This window comes from Taudactylus pleione, unplaced genomic scaffold (assembly GCF_031769625.1).
Source record: "Taudactylus pleione unplaced genomic scaffold, aTauple2 ptg000376l, whole genome shotgun sequence".
Lineage (NCBI taxonomy): Eukaryota > Metazoa > Chordata > Amphibia > Anura > Myobatrachidae > Taudactylus > Taudactylus pleione.
This window is the reverse complement of record NW_028284777.1, coordinates 5,989,098-6,004,167: the sequence shown is the minus strand read 5'-3', so window position 1 is coordinate 6,004,167 and position 15,070 is coordinate 5,989,098. Positions and strand designations below refer to the sequence as shown.

Below are 15,070 nucleotides of genomic sequence, written 5' to 3'. Positions count from 1 at the left end.
CCTCCAGTACTAATTCACCCCAGTACTGTCCCCCCCCAGTACTAATTCCCCCCAGTAGCAGTCCCCTCCAGTACTAATTCGCCCCAGTACTGTCCCCCCCAGTACTAATTCCCCCCAGTACTGTCCCCCCCAGTACTGTCCCCCTCCCAGTACTAATCCCCCCAGTACTGTCCCCCTCCCAGTACTAATCCCCCCAGTACTGTCCCCCTCCCAGTACTAATCCCCACAGTACTGTCCCCCTCCCAGTACTAATCCCCACAGTACTGTCCCCCTCCCAGTACTAATCCCCCCAGTACTGTCCCCCTCCCAGTACTAATCCCCCCAGTACTGTCCCCTCCCAGTACTAATCCCCCCAGTACTGTCCCCTCCCAGTTCTAATCCCCCCAGTACTGTCCCCTCCCAGTACTAATCCCCCCAGTACTGTCCCCTCCCAGTACTAATCCCCCCAGTACTGTCCCCTCCCAGTACTAATCCCCCCAGTACTAATCCACCCCAGTAGCAGTCCCCCCCAGTACTAATCCCCCCCAGTAGCAGTCCCCTCCAGTACTAATCCCCCCAGTAGCAGTCCCCCCAGTACTAATCCCCCCCAGTAGCAGTCCCCCCAGTACTAATCCCCCCCAGTAGCAGTTCCCATTAGCAGTCCCCTCCAGTACTAATCCCCCCAGTACTGTCCCCTCCAGTAGCAGTCCCCCCCAGTAGCAGTCCCCTCCAGTACTGTCCCCCCCCCGAGTAGCAGTCCCCTCCAGTACTGTCCCCCCCAGTAGCAGTCCCCTCCAGTACTGTCCCCCCCCAGTAGCAGTCCCCTCCAGTACTAATCCCCTCAGTACTGTCCCCTCCAGTGGCAGTCCCCCCCAGTACAAATCCCCCCCAGTAGCATTCCCCATTAGCAGTCCCCTCCAGTACTAATCCCCCCAGTACTGTCCCCTCCAGTACTAATCCCCCCCAGTAGCAGTCCCCTCCAGTTCTAATCCCCCCAGTACTGTCCCCTCCAGTACTAATCCCCCCCAGTAGCAGTCCCCTCCAGTACTGTCCCCCCCAGTACTAATCCCCCTCAGTAGCAGTCCCCTCCAGTACTAATCCCCCCAGTACTGTCCCCCTCAGTAGCAGTCCCCTCCAGTACTAATCCCCCCAGTACTGTCCCCCCCAGTAGCAGTCCCCTCCAGTACTGTCCCCCCCAGTAGCAGTCCCCTCCAGTACTGTCCCCCCCAGTAGCAGTCCCCTCCAGTACTAATCCCCCCAGTACTGTCCCCCCCAGTAGCAGTCCCCTCCAGTACTAGTTCGCCCCAGTACTGTCCCCCCAGTACTAATTCCCCCCAGTAGCAGTCCACTCCAGTACTAATTCACCCCAGTACTGTCCCCCCCCAGTACTAATTCCCCCCAGTAGCAGTCCCCTCCAGTACTAATTCGCCCCAGTACTGTCCCCCCCAGTACTAATTCCCCCCAGTACTGCCCCCCCCAGTAGCAGTCCCCTCCAGTACTAATTCGCCCCAGTACTGTCCCCCCCAGTACTAATTCCCCCCAGTACTGCCCCCCCCAGTAGCAGTCCCCTCCATTACTAATTCCCCCAGTAGTCCCCCCCAGTACTAATTCCCCCCAGTACTGTCCCACCCAGTACTAATTCCCCCCAGTACTGTCCCCCCGAGTACTAATTCCCCCCTGTAGCAGTCCCCCCCAGTACTAATACCCCCCAGTAGCAGTCCCCCCCCAGTACTAATACCCCCCAGTACCTATCCCCCCCAGTAGCAGTCTCCCCCCAGTACTAATCCTGCCCAGTACTGTCCCCCCCAGTAGCAGTCCCCCCAGTACTAATCCCCCCCAGTACTTTCCTCCCCAGTAGCAGCCCCCCCCAGTACTGTCCCCCCCAGTAGCAATCCCCCCCAGTACTAATGCTCCCCAGTAGCAGTCCCCCCCAGTACTAATCCCCCCCAGTAGCGTCACCACCAGTAGCAGTCCCCCCCCAGTAGCAGCCTGTCTGCAAACTCAGATTGGCTCACGACCGGCACCAGATGGAAATTGCGCCAGCTCTAATTAGCTGGCGACCCAGCCCCAAATCCACACCTGCTGGATACTGATGACACAGTGGAGGCGACAGGCTGCTTGAGGAAGATGGGGAGGTGAGTGTCTGGGGGGGCATTACTTTCTGGCATGTTATAAGGGGCATAATTTGTATGGTGCACTACTATTGTATAGAATAATATGTTATATGGGGCATTACTATTATGTGGCATAATCTGTAAGGAGCATTACTGTGTGGCATAATGTATAAGGGGCCCTACTACTGCGTGACAATGTGTTTAAGGGGTACTACTGTGTGGCATAACATGAATGGGCTCTGTGTGGTGGCAAATGTATGTGTTTTTTTTTTTTACCTCTGAGGGGTGGACCCCACAGTTATAGCTTCGCCCTTGCAGGCAAACAGAGGGTAATCTAATATATATGGTCACTTCAAAAAAGGACTAACTCTGGATTTAATATGAACTTGCATGAGTCATAAAGTTTGACACTTGTTACTTTTGTAGCTTTCACACAGGTTTTTGGCAGAGTGCCAAATTCGACTTGAACCTGTGCAATTTGAGTGTCTCTATTTTTAGGGATTGTGTGACAGTGTGTGACCCTGAGGATGTTCAAACCAAAGCAATAACCTAATCCTGGTCAAACTACACTTCCCCGCCAAATTTGGTGGCACTAGGCCCAAAACACTGGCCATGCATAAAAGGACAGACAGAAAAGCTTTCTCGATTATTATATAGCTTTTCATTAATTTTTTTTATTTTGCTTTAAAGACATTTAAAACTTAAAATTAATACAAATATGCATTATGTATTTTATTTTGGAGTAAATTAAACCATGCCCTTTATCGTGGCAAAAGGAAATCTTGGACACATAGGGGCAGGGCTAACTAGGGTGGTGCACAGAGCACACATGTCCCTTGAGTTGAAACGGCGCCTCCAAATGCGATCACCCCCCACTAGCTCGCTTTCATCTACTGCGCGCTGCAATATATAATAGTAGTGTGCCTAGCTCCTTCTGACAGGTGCACCGCTACTAATACACATTACAGCGTGCAGCCCTGCAGCTGCCTGCCCTCTGTGCTCCGCCCCCTCCGTCTCCTGGGACTGGGAGACGTCATGACATCTGTTCCTTTTTACAATATGGGGGGGAGGGGCACCATTGCTCTATCTGGCACAGGGCACCAAAATGTCTAATTACGGCTCTTTACAGGGGCATATTCAATTGACATGTAAAAATTACACGAACCTCGCTACCAATTTTGGATAACCGCGGGTATCCAATTAGAAAAATACATTGCAGGCTTTTCTGCATTTAAAACCCAGGGGTGCGAGAATAAAAGAAAATAACTCGCCTACTCTGGATGATCTGCTGTTATCTGTGCCCAGCTGACAGCGGTTTCTAGTGTAGTTTGGGCGGTGCAGGGTGAGAAGTAATGTAGTGTAGTGTGGGTGAAAAGAAGGGTGCAGGGTGAGAGGTATTGAATATAAAGGGTCCACCTGTATCTTAGTCCTTTATACAGATGGTTATTTCTATATTTCTTGAACTTAAGGTGTATAAATGTATTATATAAATGTATTATGATAAGTATAATAAATGTTTTATTACCTTTGTTATTTCTTGAAATTAAGCTAATTATAAATGTATTATAATTACCTTAATTTCAAGAAATATAGAAATAAAGATCTGTTGGAGATAATAAAGGACTAATGGGTCATACACACTAGACCAGAGAGGTTCCCAAACTTTTTTGAATCAGGGCGCCCTACAGTATCGGCATTGTTTTCACGGCACCCCTAAGACAAATGTTTGTTATTGAGAAATTCAGAAAAAAATGTAGTAAAGTAATAAAGTAAAGTAAATTGTGCTTACCTGTCATCCTTAGGCTCAGTTATGTGGTGTTGGACAGGTTTGAGCTTCTGTTTGTCCACATATTTACATTACATTGACCATAAATAATTTGATTTGGTGCTGGACCACCAACCTGAGGCACCACTGCAAGTGTCCTGAGGCACCCCAGGGTGCCACGACGCACAGTTTGGGAACCACTGCACTAGACCATAAAAGTAATCGATAGCGATATTGTTCAACGATATAGAATTTATATCGTCCAGTGTGTATGCACGAAACGACCAACTATGCGCGCTCTCACAGGTCGTTAACAATGTTTGCTGACGAGCAAGCATGCAGGCCTGTTCAGGGATGTGGCAGGATGACGTCACTGAACGATATCGTTCACTATGTACACCCAATATCTTTCAGCACATCATCTAGTGTGTATGCCGTTTAAGGGGTCTATGTATATATAATCGAGGTACTGCCACAATTATTATCAGTCCACCTCACGTTTTTTATGAAAATATCCCGATATGTACAAAGGGGAACTCGCAGGGACAGCGTTTGCGGTAACCTCTGTCCCTGCGAGTTATAACCCTGGCAAATTGTAGAAATCTTTCAGAGAAGTGAAAGACTTCCCCGGGGGAAGCGGATACTGCGCATGCGCACAGTGTCAGCTTCCAGAGCCGGCCGGGGGCTGCAGGAAGAGATTGAAAGATCTCTCTCCTGCCCCTGGAGCCTCCATAGGCTCAAAGCAGTTTACAACATCTGAAGATGGTGTAAACTACCGGGGCTAAACTCAGAAAAGCTTTGCTTTTTGGAGTTTAGTACATAGGGGTCAGATCATAGTCCCATTTGATAATAATGGGGACTGCGATCTGCAGCGCTAATTAGCACTTTGCTGGAGATTTCTGTTAAATCTGCCTTGTGCTTTTAGTACATAGGAACACTGTACTAGGTACACTACATAAAATTATGCAGAAACTGCAGTTTCTGCATAATTCTATGGAAAAAAATGGCTTGATACATAGGTCCCTAAGATACAGGTGGACAATTTTATTTTAATTTTAGTTCACATTCTCATCTGATATCACCACTGTAGTTTATATTTCGCTGCTATTACAAATAAGGCCTATATTTTATGGATCAAATAAATAAAAGTTATGTTTTAAAGTATCCAATGAACAGTCACAACTGTATGCTTTTGTTGTATGTAAAAGAGGAGTAAGTGCACCCCTTTTTAAAGAAGCACCTTTTTTTATTTCTCTAAAGGGTATCAGTGGCACTCCAGTCCCATTGACAGGATTGGAATCATAATAATCAGTATCGGACATAAATATATCACATTTTCCAAATATTCCTAAATGCCACTTATTGAATTAAAGTGACTAGTTCAGTGCGTGAATCCACCCCCTTGTTTCTATTATTCCCAGAAGTGAATGGTGAATAAATTAATATATATATATATATATATATATATATATATATATATATATATAAAATCTCCATATATATATATATATATATATATATAAAATCTCCATTCAGAATTGGGGGAAAACAATATTGACATTTGAAGTAAAGAATTACAGCCATTCAGTGTGAACACTCCTAAATGTTTCAGAGTTTCCAGTAGACCCTATAGTGATGGTTACAGTATATTCACTAAGTGGCAAACTTAGGCCAAATCAAAGCTGCCATGGGTACAGGCATAGAGCCCTTCTGTATGAGCACAACGACATAATCATTGTATCCTCCAATGGGATTATTTCACAGGAATGGTGACTGCGGGTGGAGAATACTTTGTGCAAACAGCTCCTTAGATTGTTACATGATCATTTGTTTTATATATAAACCAACATGTATTTATGGTTTGGTGATCTTTTAACATTGTAATTTATATGGGCTACTTGCTCTATACTACAGTTGTTTATTGTTCTTCCTTTTTCAGTAGTTCTTTTTTTCATATTGCTATGATCTCCTAAGATATATTTATAAAGCTCCAGGTCATTTACAGCTATACAGGTCATTCGCAATTATGTAACCTAGTGAGGTGTCCTTTTTAGTCTATGATTAGGGCCTGAGCAACCTATTCTATTCAATCCCCTGCTCATCTGTTTTTTGCTTCACAAACTCCGCCATTAAAGTCCACGTTTTAAGGTTAACCATGCTTGAGCACATGTGACTTTATTATTACCTCAGTCAATTTGGTTTAACCATCTGGACAAGCATGGATATCCTTAAAATCTGGACTGTAAGTGTGGAGTTTGTGAAGCTCTGACCTAACCTATCAGAGTATGGAAATGTTTACACAGCAGCAGATTAGAGTGACCTATGCGTGTGTTCTTATATGTAAGGACAGTGTTGCATGTGACAGGAGCAATCTCATGTCGCCAGGAAGGGAATGGAGGCAATCAGGAAGCCACCTAGATAGTGGAAGGAGCAGAATACCCAATAACAGAGTATAAAAAAATTGGGATTGCTGATCCCTATGCTCGATACATTGTTTAACACATTCACTACTGTTTCCCCCACATCTCAATCAATTTCCAAGCATTTGTAAAAGAAAAGAAGAAACTATTCATAAAAATGTATTTGATATTTTATTTACAGCTTAATTCCAGACATCCTTTGCCAAAAAGAAAGAATAAATCATTTAAAGTTCATCTGTTCTTTACAGCAAATTATCCTCATAGCCAACAGCATAATTAACAAAATAGGAGTGGCACAGCTTCTTTGGAAAGAGATTTCGCATAGACTTTCTTCTTTAAATAAAAGATAACATAATAAACAAAATCACAGATCTGTTTAGTCTCTTGCCCGAAAGAACTGTACAAGGCAGCTATAGTATTCACAGAAGCCCCAGAATGCAGACTTATTCCAGAAGTAGTAGTTAAAAATACACCAATTACCTCCATTAATGTTTCATTTGCACATCTTCCCATTGCACATATTAATACACAAATTATTATGACATAAAGGAGTGAGTGGTCTGTCCTGCTTTCCATTAGGAGATCAATCATTGAATAGATGCCATCGAGTTAGATTCGACTAATGAACTGGAAAATAGTGTTAACCAGGGATGTTTAATGTTCAGCTGCCTCCACATCATGGGAATTGTAGTTCAGCAACAGCTGTGGTATGGAAGGAATTAAAGGTGAATAAAGCACTACATGTAATACATCTAATAACATAAATACAAAAAAAAAAAATAGATCAATTTACACCCACAATTGGGGAAAAGTTATGGTACGATGCTTGAAGTAATGCACTACAGTCTGGTTGTTATACCAAACTATTTTAAAATAGGTAATGCATATTATATAATTGATGTTATAAATTCTAGTTGGGAACATTATTAATAGCATGTAGTACCTTTTTTAGGCTACAGATGTCACTGCCACAATGCTTTAGATTAGAAACATCATGGCATGGAACAGTGCCACCTGCAGGTTGCAAATTTCATAGATGCGCTGATAATCTTCAAATGATGCATCACACAGCAATGGTAGAACCCTTGGTTTAGTCAGTGGCATGATCTCAACAATAGATGTATTGTTTCGGAATATGGGAAAAAAATAAACTGATAGATATGTATGTATAAAATGGAAAAAAGTCATAAGGAACTTTTTATTTCAGATGAAAGAAAGAAATCACCTGAAAAATGCACAAAATAAAATGGTTTATGTTTATACATTTGATGCAAAAAGTTTGCCTGTGATTTGGTGCAGACTGTTTTCTGTATTCCTTCAAAACTATAGAATGCAGCAAAACAGATTTCTCAGAATGTTAGTAGTACAATAGATTGTATTGGTAAGAGTGCTTGTAAGATGCATAACTAAAGTGAGTCCGTAAACAAGCCCTTAGCTTTAAGTGTAGAGTTGGCCAGTCTGGTATTTTTCCCCAAACTAAAAATGAGTATGTCCAACTAAAAGTCACTGAGAAACTGTATCCAGGGGATTAAGACAAAACACAGTTTAACAATATATTTGCGGTATAAACTAGAAAGAGGTAAACCTTTTAAGCAATGGTGATAATCTGCATAGTTTTATAGTCAACTATTGTATTTCCAATACTGGAAACATACTTAATTTAGAACTACTATAGTTCATTTATAACAAAATGAGCAGCATGATGGCACATTATGTAAGGGTCCTGTGCCCAGGGGCTGCTCTAGACCTGGAGTGAGAAATAATGGGCGAATCCACATGGCACTTAGAACGGTAAAAATGTACAAGTTTATTTTCATGCTAATCACGTATGATATATAGTAACATAAAATGACAGCTCATAACACTCAGCACAATAAGAAATGATACCTGCTGGTTCAAACATAAAATCAGTGGCCACCTGAGTAACAGGACATAGATTATGAGTGGGCAAACATAAGTTTCACCAGCAACACACCTTGTGCACAAATAGGAAAAGATAAATCAGTGGCTATGCTCAAACCTAACAAAGGACACATACTATACACTTGGGTCAAGCCCTGTAACGCTTCCAACCCTGGGCTCTCAGTTCTTGCAATGAGCCTCACGCTTACCACAGCTTAACACTATCCCCTACTTACAGCTTTGTCTAATGGTGCAGGGGTTCTGATTTGCTGCAGTGTTAACTATCACTGTCTCAATTAATTATCTATTAGATACATCCTGCTATATGTCTGCCTCAGTACTTTATCCAAGGACAGCAGTTTTCGGCAAATACTGTGAAACATATTTACTCAAACTAAAAACAAAATCAACTGCCCAACACAAATCATCTAAAAACAAAACATTAGACTGTTGCTGCAGTACTAAATGTTCTCTTCTATTTGTTTAGAATGTACCTTAATCACGTCTACCAAATGCCCTTGACTGTTTTTTTAATTTTTTTATTAAATACCTAATTAGTGTTTGTCCTGAGAAACTTCAATGCAGTTAGGAATGGTTTCAAAGTAATTATACTACCATTTGAAATCCGAGCAGTCCATTAGAAGATTGGAACGACCTTCCTCATAACTATGAGGTACAAAGCATTCAGAAATGCTGCAGGTTCCACTGTAATCTTGCTTATAAAATGTCCATAAGCAACATTTATATATGTTACTTCTTAATGATGCTGCTGATGAAACGCTGAACAGTATAAATGTCCCAACAGCCCATTCATTCATGTATATGACATTGCCAATCCAACTAGAGACCAAACATGTTACCGTGAAGAACCGATGGTGATCGATGACCATATAGAACATCTATAAATCCCCACTACAAGTAGTGGCAAGGCATCATGCAATTTCTCATCCAATGAGTCACACCTATTGTGGCTATACAGTGAACTAACATTCGTAAAGGAATATATAAATGGTGTATAAAATGGTTATATATGGGATGTAGAAAAAGCACCACCTGAATGACACACCATGCCAGCTGTATCTATATGGTACTATCACAGTAGCATGGGCGCACATCATCCACAATACCCTGTACCAGCCGTGGCTTACTGTGTGGCCATGGAATAACTTGTGCATTAGACCTGCTGGTGATATAGAGTAGTAATTGCTTTGTAAGGAGAAAAGAATATAAAATAATATAAAATTGTGTATCTATGGAATCGGTCACAGTACTGAGCCTTACGTAAACATATTAAAAACTAAAAAAAAAAGCCACCTGAATGTGCCAGCCACATTTGCCCACAGCAGACTGCCATAGCTAGTAAAGCTCTACAATGAAACCTGCACTCGCATTCAGAATGACGTTGCAGAATTATACATTATGCTACTGTATTTGTAACCAGTTTCCATACCACTAGTCTAAAATGAACATAAATTATAATACATCCATTTTTTTGTACTAATTTCGCCTGCTAGCTGCCTTTGCAAAGTATGATTGTGTTTACTTAACAAATATAAACCAAATGACATCTATTACATTCACTAGCAAATGATAACCTATTGTGAATTCCAAGTGGATTTATAAATTAAACCAAACAGCCTAAATAGAAACAGCAATGAGGCTTCAAATCTACATGGTCATTAGCCAACATGTATACACTGACTACATAGCTAGATTGTGGTATGCCATTTATAACACTATACAAGCCAGGGAAGAATCACTAGTCTGAAAACATTTACCTAAAAGCAGTCCTGGAGGAGTATGCGTTGTCATTTTATTAAGTGCTATTGCTGGATAATACATACATCCACAGCTAGAGATTGCCCATTATATGTCAGCAAGGGAAAATGGATGGGTCTATAAATGTACAATACAAAGTGGTAGCCCTGTGTGTGCTGTGGCTAGGAACTTTAGTGTTCCTTAAAATGTTTAGCAGCAAGAAATTGTGACCATTTATTTCTATATCAACGACCAACTGAAAATAATTTCTATTATATTATATGGGAAGCTCACAGGCCCTACCAGAGCCTTACTGTATAAACTGTAGTGGTAAGGTGGAAGGGCTGCCATTTAGGTTGATGCATCATTCATTTGGCAATAAGTGTTACAAATAGTAAATCACACAAATAGGATCAAGGTCTATCCATTCTGATTTAAAGTATGGCAGTAATTGCAGGAGTTTCTACATCATAACTGATGGCAGCATTCAATCACACCCCAAAATGCAGTTTTACCATCTCTTTCATATTAAGGCAGAATTCATCCTGTGTCCTATTCCTTATAGTACACTATAACCAGAATGGAAACAGTTTGCTGCTTTGTGCTCCAGAGTTTTGCAGTTTCTATTTTTATTGTTTGAGAATCAGACCTGACAGAATCAGTAGGACACTTATTATCTCGATTAAGGCACAAAGTTCTGGATTACAATGGCCCTGTCATGTGCCATTCCCTGCTTTATAGCAATATATCCTATGCAAATCAGCATTGCTGGGGATGGAGCGCAATCACTTTCTCTTCCAACTTTTTAGATTTGCGTGCAAGAGAGAGCCGGCTGGTGTAGTCAACCTAGTTTATTTCCACTTGTTCTGTAGAGGCCTACTGTTAACATAAACCATAATGTGATACAATCAGAAGACTCCGCTCTCATGCTGGTTTTGTTAAGAAATGTTTAAAGACCACTTATATGTCGGACCAACACCACATTGCACTTTTTATTTTCCCTATGGGAAACTTAAGAAAGGCGTCATTCTTTCCTCCTCCACGCTGAGGTTGATGCCTGCTGTGTTCAGAAATGTCCAGCAGGCTTCCAGTCATAACAGATCCCAAGAGCCACTTAATTTAATTCCTAGAATTCATGCAAACAAATTGCCAGGTTTTCAAAGTGCAAGAGAGTTCAGAGGACAAGTGCCCTCCAGCACAAGTTAGGTCATACTTGATTCCAGTCTCAGCCACTGTAAACCTTGCCTGGTGTAATGTACCAGTTCAGTCATAGTGCTGTTCAAAGCCAGGGGGCAAATCATTGCACTGAGGTCTGCAAAGAAATCTGAAGCAGAGAGAAGACAGCGTGAGAACATAGGACCACAAAATCTGTACATTTAACACCAATGCACACATTTTCTGATTATATATTATATAGATCTGTGAGAAAGTATATATTTATGCAGATTATAATAAACTGCGAGTGTTATCAGCTTTAGGTAGGATTTGTTACTTGGTTGTAAGGCTAGAGTAGATCTACCCTTAAACAAATAAAAGCCGTTTAGTACATTGGACTATACAGTCACCCTGTACATTTATAGTACAGCAATTATACACTGCAACTACAGTCAGTGTTTGCACTTATTATTTTATTCTTACTGAGGAACTGTAAATTTCACTTTACATACAATGAAAATATAGATATCACCTGATCACTTTAAAATGCAAGAAATTTCCAGTAAGTGCAACCAGTGTGTCTTATTTACCCCAGCCACAGAAAGACACTTTATAGACACACGGTGCATATATATTACAGACACTTAGAAAAAGATTCTACCTACGTCATTTCAGTAGCAGAACCTTGAAATGGGTGATTGGTCTCTGGTTTCTCGGGCTACCCACGGTAATGACATAGAACAGAATCAATCTGCGTCAACTGATTATGTCTGCTTAGCTTGACTTATTTGGTGGAAAAGTTGATCAGGTTTATTTTGTCAGATATCTAAAGGCACACATCCACTAAACGATTAAATTGAGTGATTGAACAATATCGATATTGTCCGATCGTTCGAAAATTGTTGGTCGTTTAGACATCTATCATCGTACAAATATGTTGTACAACCTGACGATATCGTCAGGTTCAACATGTTTGCAGATGATTGATGTGCCTTCACTGAACGACTGCTCGTTCAATGAGGGCACATCACAGAAAGACAAGACTGCACGATTACAATGTCGTAATCCTGCAGTCTTTTGCCTGTCGTCTAGTGGATGTGTGCCTTAACCCTCCGACCATTCGCCCAGGATAGCATTACTGTAAACCAGTAAAAAGCCCCTGAGAATGAAATTGACACTGAAAAGTCACAATGATACCACTTTTTACACTAGCGTTCTGGGGCCTGTGCAGAAAATCGCCTTATAGTGAAATTTACACAGTGAAATTGAAAATGGTGGGAAGTGTGTGTTGACATATATATTATTGTGAACTATATAAACCCCTCTGCCATTCTAGTGAGATCTACCTTACATATTTTCTAACCCAGTAACTCACTAATAAATACGTGCTGCATGAAAGGACAAGCATACATGCACAGATATGCCCTCATACACCCACCCTGGCGTCATTCCAGTGATGTGCACTTTTTCCTCAATTTTGCTACTTGGTGTACTTTGGATTAGGGCTTTTTGGCGCTAAGGAATTTCTATGCAGTTGTAGATAAATCATAATGCTTGGTGCAGGTCACTTGTATCGAACCTGTCTTTTACCGTAGATTGTGTACCTTTTCCTCAATTGTGCTACTTTTCCCTCCATTTTGTGCCTTACTTTGCTTATAGTTTACTTCGGTGTCTAATTCAGAGATGTACGCTAACCCGGTGGTTAGCGCACATCTCTGATAGTTGGAGGATTGCACATGTGCAGGATGTGTACTGTGCATGTGTAGCCCTCCATCTGTTAGTCCACTAGCAGTGTCTCCTAGCCACAGCATGTTGCCCCCATTTTCCTGGAGGGATGAGGTCAGGGTCTACGTTGCTGGAGGCAGACTTCCTGGCCTCATAACTGCCAGGCACTGGACAGGCTGAGGTAAGCTTCAGCTTACGCAGCCTGGCCAAAGGGGCAACCATTGCAACCAATGGTCGCTATGATTGCAATAGTGATTCAAGGCAGCGTCTATCTCTCAGATGCAGCAAGGAGGTGTCCATTTCCTCCAGATCCCACCTGCTGCATTTGCATTTTGTTGGACGGTATTGCACAGTTGCTTCTGTATGGCTGTGTAATACCGTCCATCTCTGAATCAGGCCCTTAGAATTAGTGTTTTGGTGCCGCTAAGTCACAAAGTACTTGGCACACTCAACATCGGCACACAAAGTATATACTGTACATAAACACTTTACATGGAAAGCAGCTGTCATACCTTTATGTTTCTTTGCCAGTAAATCAGCTTGTTCCCATATGTCATATGCATAGAGAAAGTAGGAGGTGATATTGACATACGATGATGCTATGTGATGTATCATCTGGGGGATGGTAACTGAAGAACCCTGGCTCCCGCTGTTGCTGGCACTGGACCCTGGCTGAGATCCCGCAGAGCTGGCAGGAGAAGGAGTTGGGGACAGAGGAGAAGGAGTACCGGTACTTCTAGCAGAAACAAGACATTGAGCAGCTCAGATAAGAAAGAAATCATGGACATGTTGTTTTAAAATATTATCGATTATTACAGAAACAGAGAAGTCCTATGCGTGCTAGTAGATATTTACTGTGGTCCACTCCACTTTTACTGGGAGCAACCACCTGTAATGTACACGGTCTGCATTACTTCCTGCTACAGGAGGAGCTCGTTTTCAGAGGTTAAAAGTAAAACCAGAGCGATTCTACATTCAGTCTTATGGTGGACAAAAGTGGAAATTTATATCTAGCGGTATGGTAATTGTAACTGAATGGTCAGGGTCCACCAATATCCTGAAGCTTTAGCGAATTTTTGAATTAGTTTTAGCCTTAATTTTAGTAAAACAAATAAAAACAAAGACATTAAGTGCTATTTCATCTGTGGCCCCCAACTCTACCATGTCTCTCACACGGAGACACACATAGAACAGAGACAGAAAACAACATAAAGCATGTAGACATCTGTCTCTATCCCTTCAGTTAATTAACATCCATCCATCCATCAACGTGTTTCTATTAATGACTGAGTTCTAGGCAGCCATTTTACTGGAGACCAAAACACTGAGGCTTATGTAAGTAACTAAAATACAATGGCTTTTGCATTAGAGATTTGTGTAAGAAGGCTGATCATTAAGTGGCAAGTTACACCAGCAATATGGTGGGAAGCTCCAGTATGACATACGATTGTTTACCGACCAACTTTGACCACTGTTACTATGCGACAATATTGAAACAACAGTTAAAAGCTAGTATTTTAATCACTGCTAAAGTCTGCAGCTAAATATGAGACTGCTGTACACATGTAAGCCCAATTAAATTTTGACAGTAAGGAAAAATAATGCAATCGTTAATACTTAAATTAACATATCTTACATATATGCAGACTAAATGGGAATGATCATCTAAAATAGATTTTTTTTATATCCAATAACTGATTTTCTCACTAACACTACTAGAGTGGGAGTCTTCTTATCACCCAAAATATTAATTCTACCAAACTTATTTGTATCCCTCTGTTTTGCAGATGATGGCAACTGCAAGCTAGGTCGCATTGTCTGAAAAATTAGAAGGCACCAAGAAACCACTAATTGACATCGATATCCGTATCACTGGAGGAACTGTGGGCCTGATTCAGATGTGAATGCTATTTTGATGAGCGATTATCAGTGGACTAAGGATTTATTCACTAGTGATAGACAGGGACCATTTTGTACTAGAGTGGAGGCAGACACATGCGCGTGTCGTGACCGTTTTCAGGGTGTGTATGTGCCTACATCTGAGATCCCGTACTCTGAAAATATGGCGCCAGTGTCTCAGTTCCCTTGGCCATTCTGCGTATTTGTATGCAGTTGCTAGGATCTGCGAGGCCTCCGGTAGGCGTTTCAATACATTTTTAGGCAGCTGTAGCATAAGCCTATGTTCGCACGGCAGCTGCGTACAAAATCTCAGCTGCTAATGTATTAGTGTCCACATCTAAATCAGGCCCTGT

At 41.7% G+C, this 15,070-nt stretch overlaps 1 protein-coding gene across 3 annotated transcripts in view; it reads right to left on the bottom strand.

Moving 5' to 3' along the window:
* Positions 1 to 6,430: 6,430 nt before the first annotated feature.
* AFF1 (ALF transcription elongation factor 1) overlaps positions 6,431 to 15,070 on the bottom strand; it is a 171,359-nt gene continuing 162,719 nt past the window's right edge. For all 3 annotated transcript variants that reach the window (XM_088445048.1, XM_088445049.1, XM_088445050.1), the window contains 2 exons: positions 13,331 to 13,554; positions 6,431 to 11,262 (listed from right to left, as the gene is read on the bottom strand). In XM_088445048.1, the coding sequence (XP_088301174.1) occupies positions 11,141 to 11,262; positions 13,331 to 13,554 (346 nt within the window). In that variant the 3' untranslated portion in view covers positions 6,431 to 11,140. The remainder of the gene's footprint in view (positions 11,263 to 13,330; positions 13,555 to 15,070) is intronic.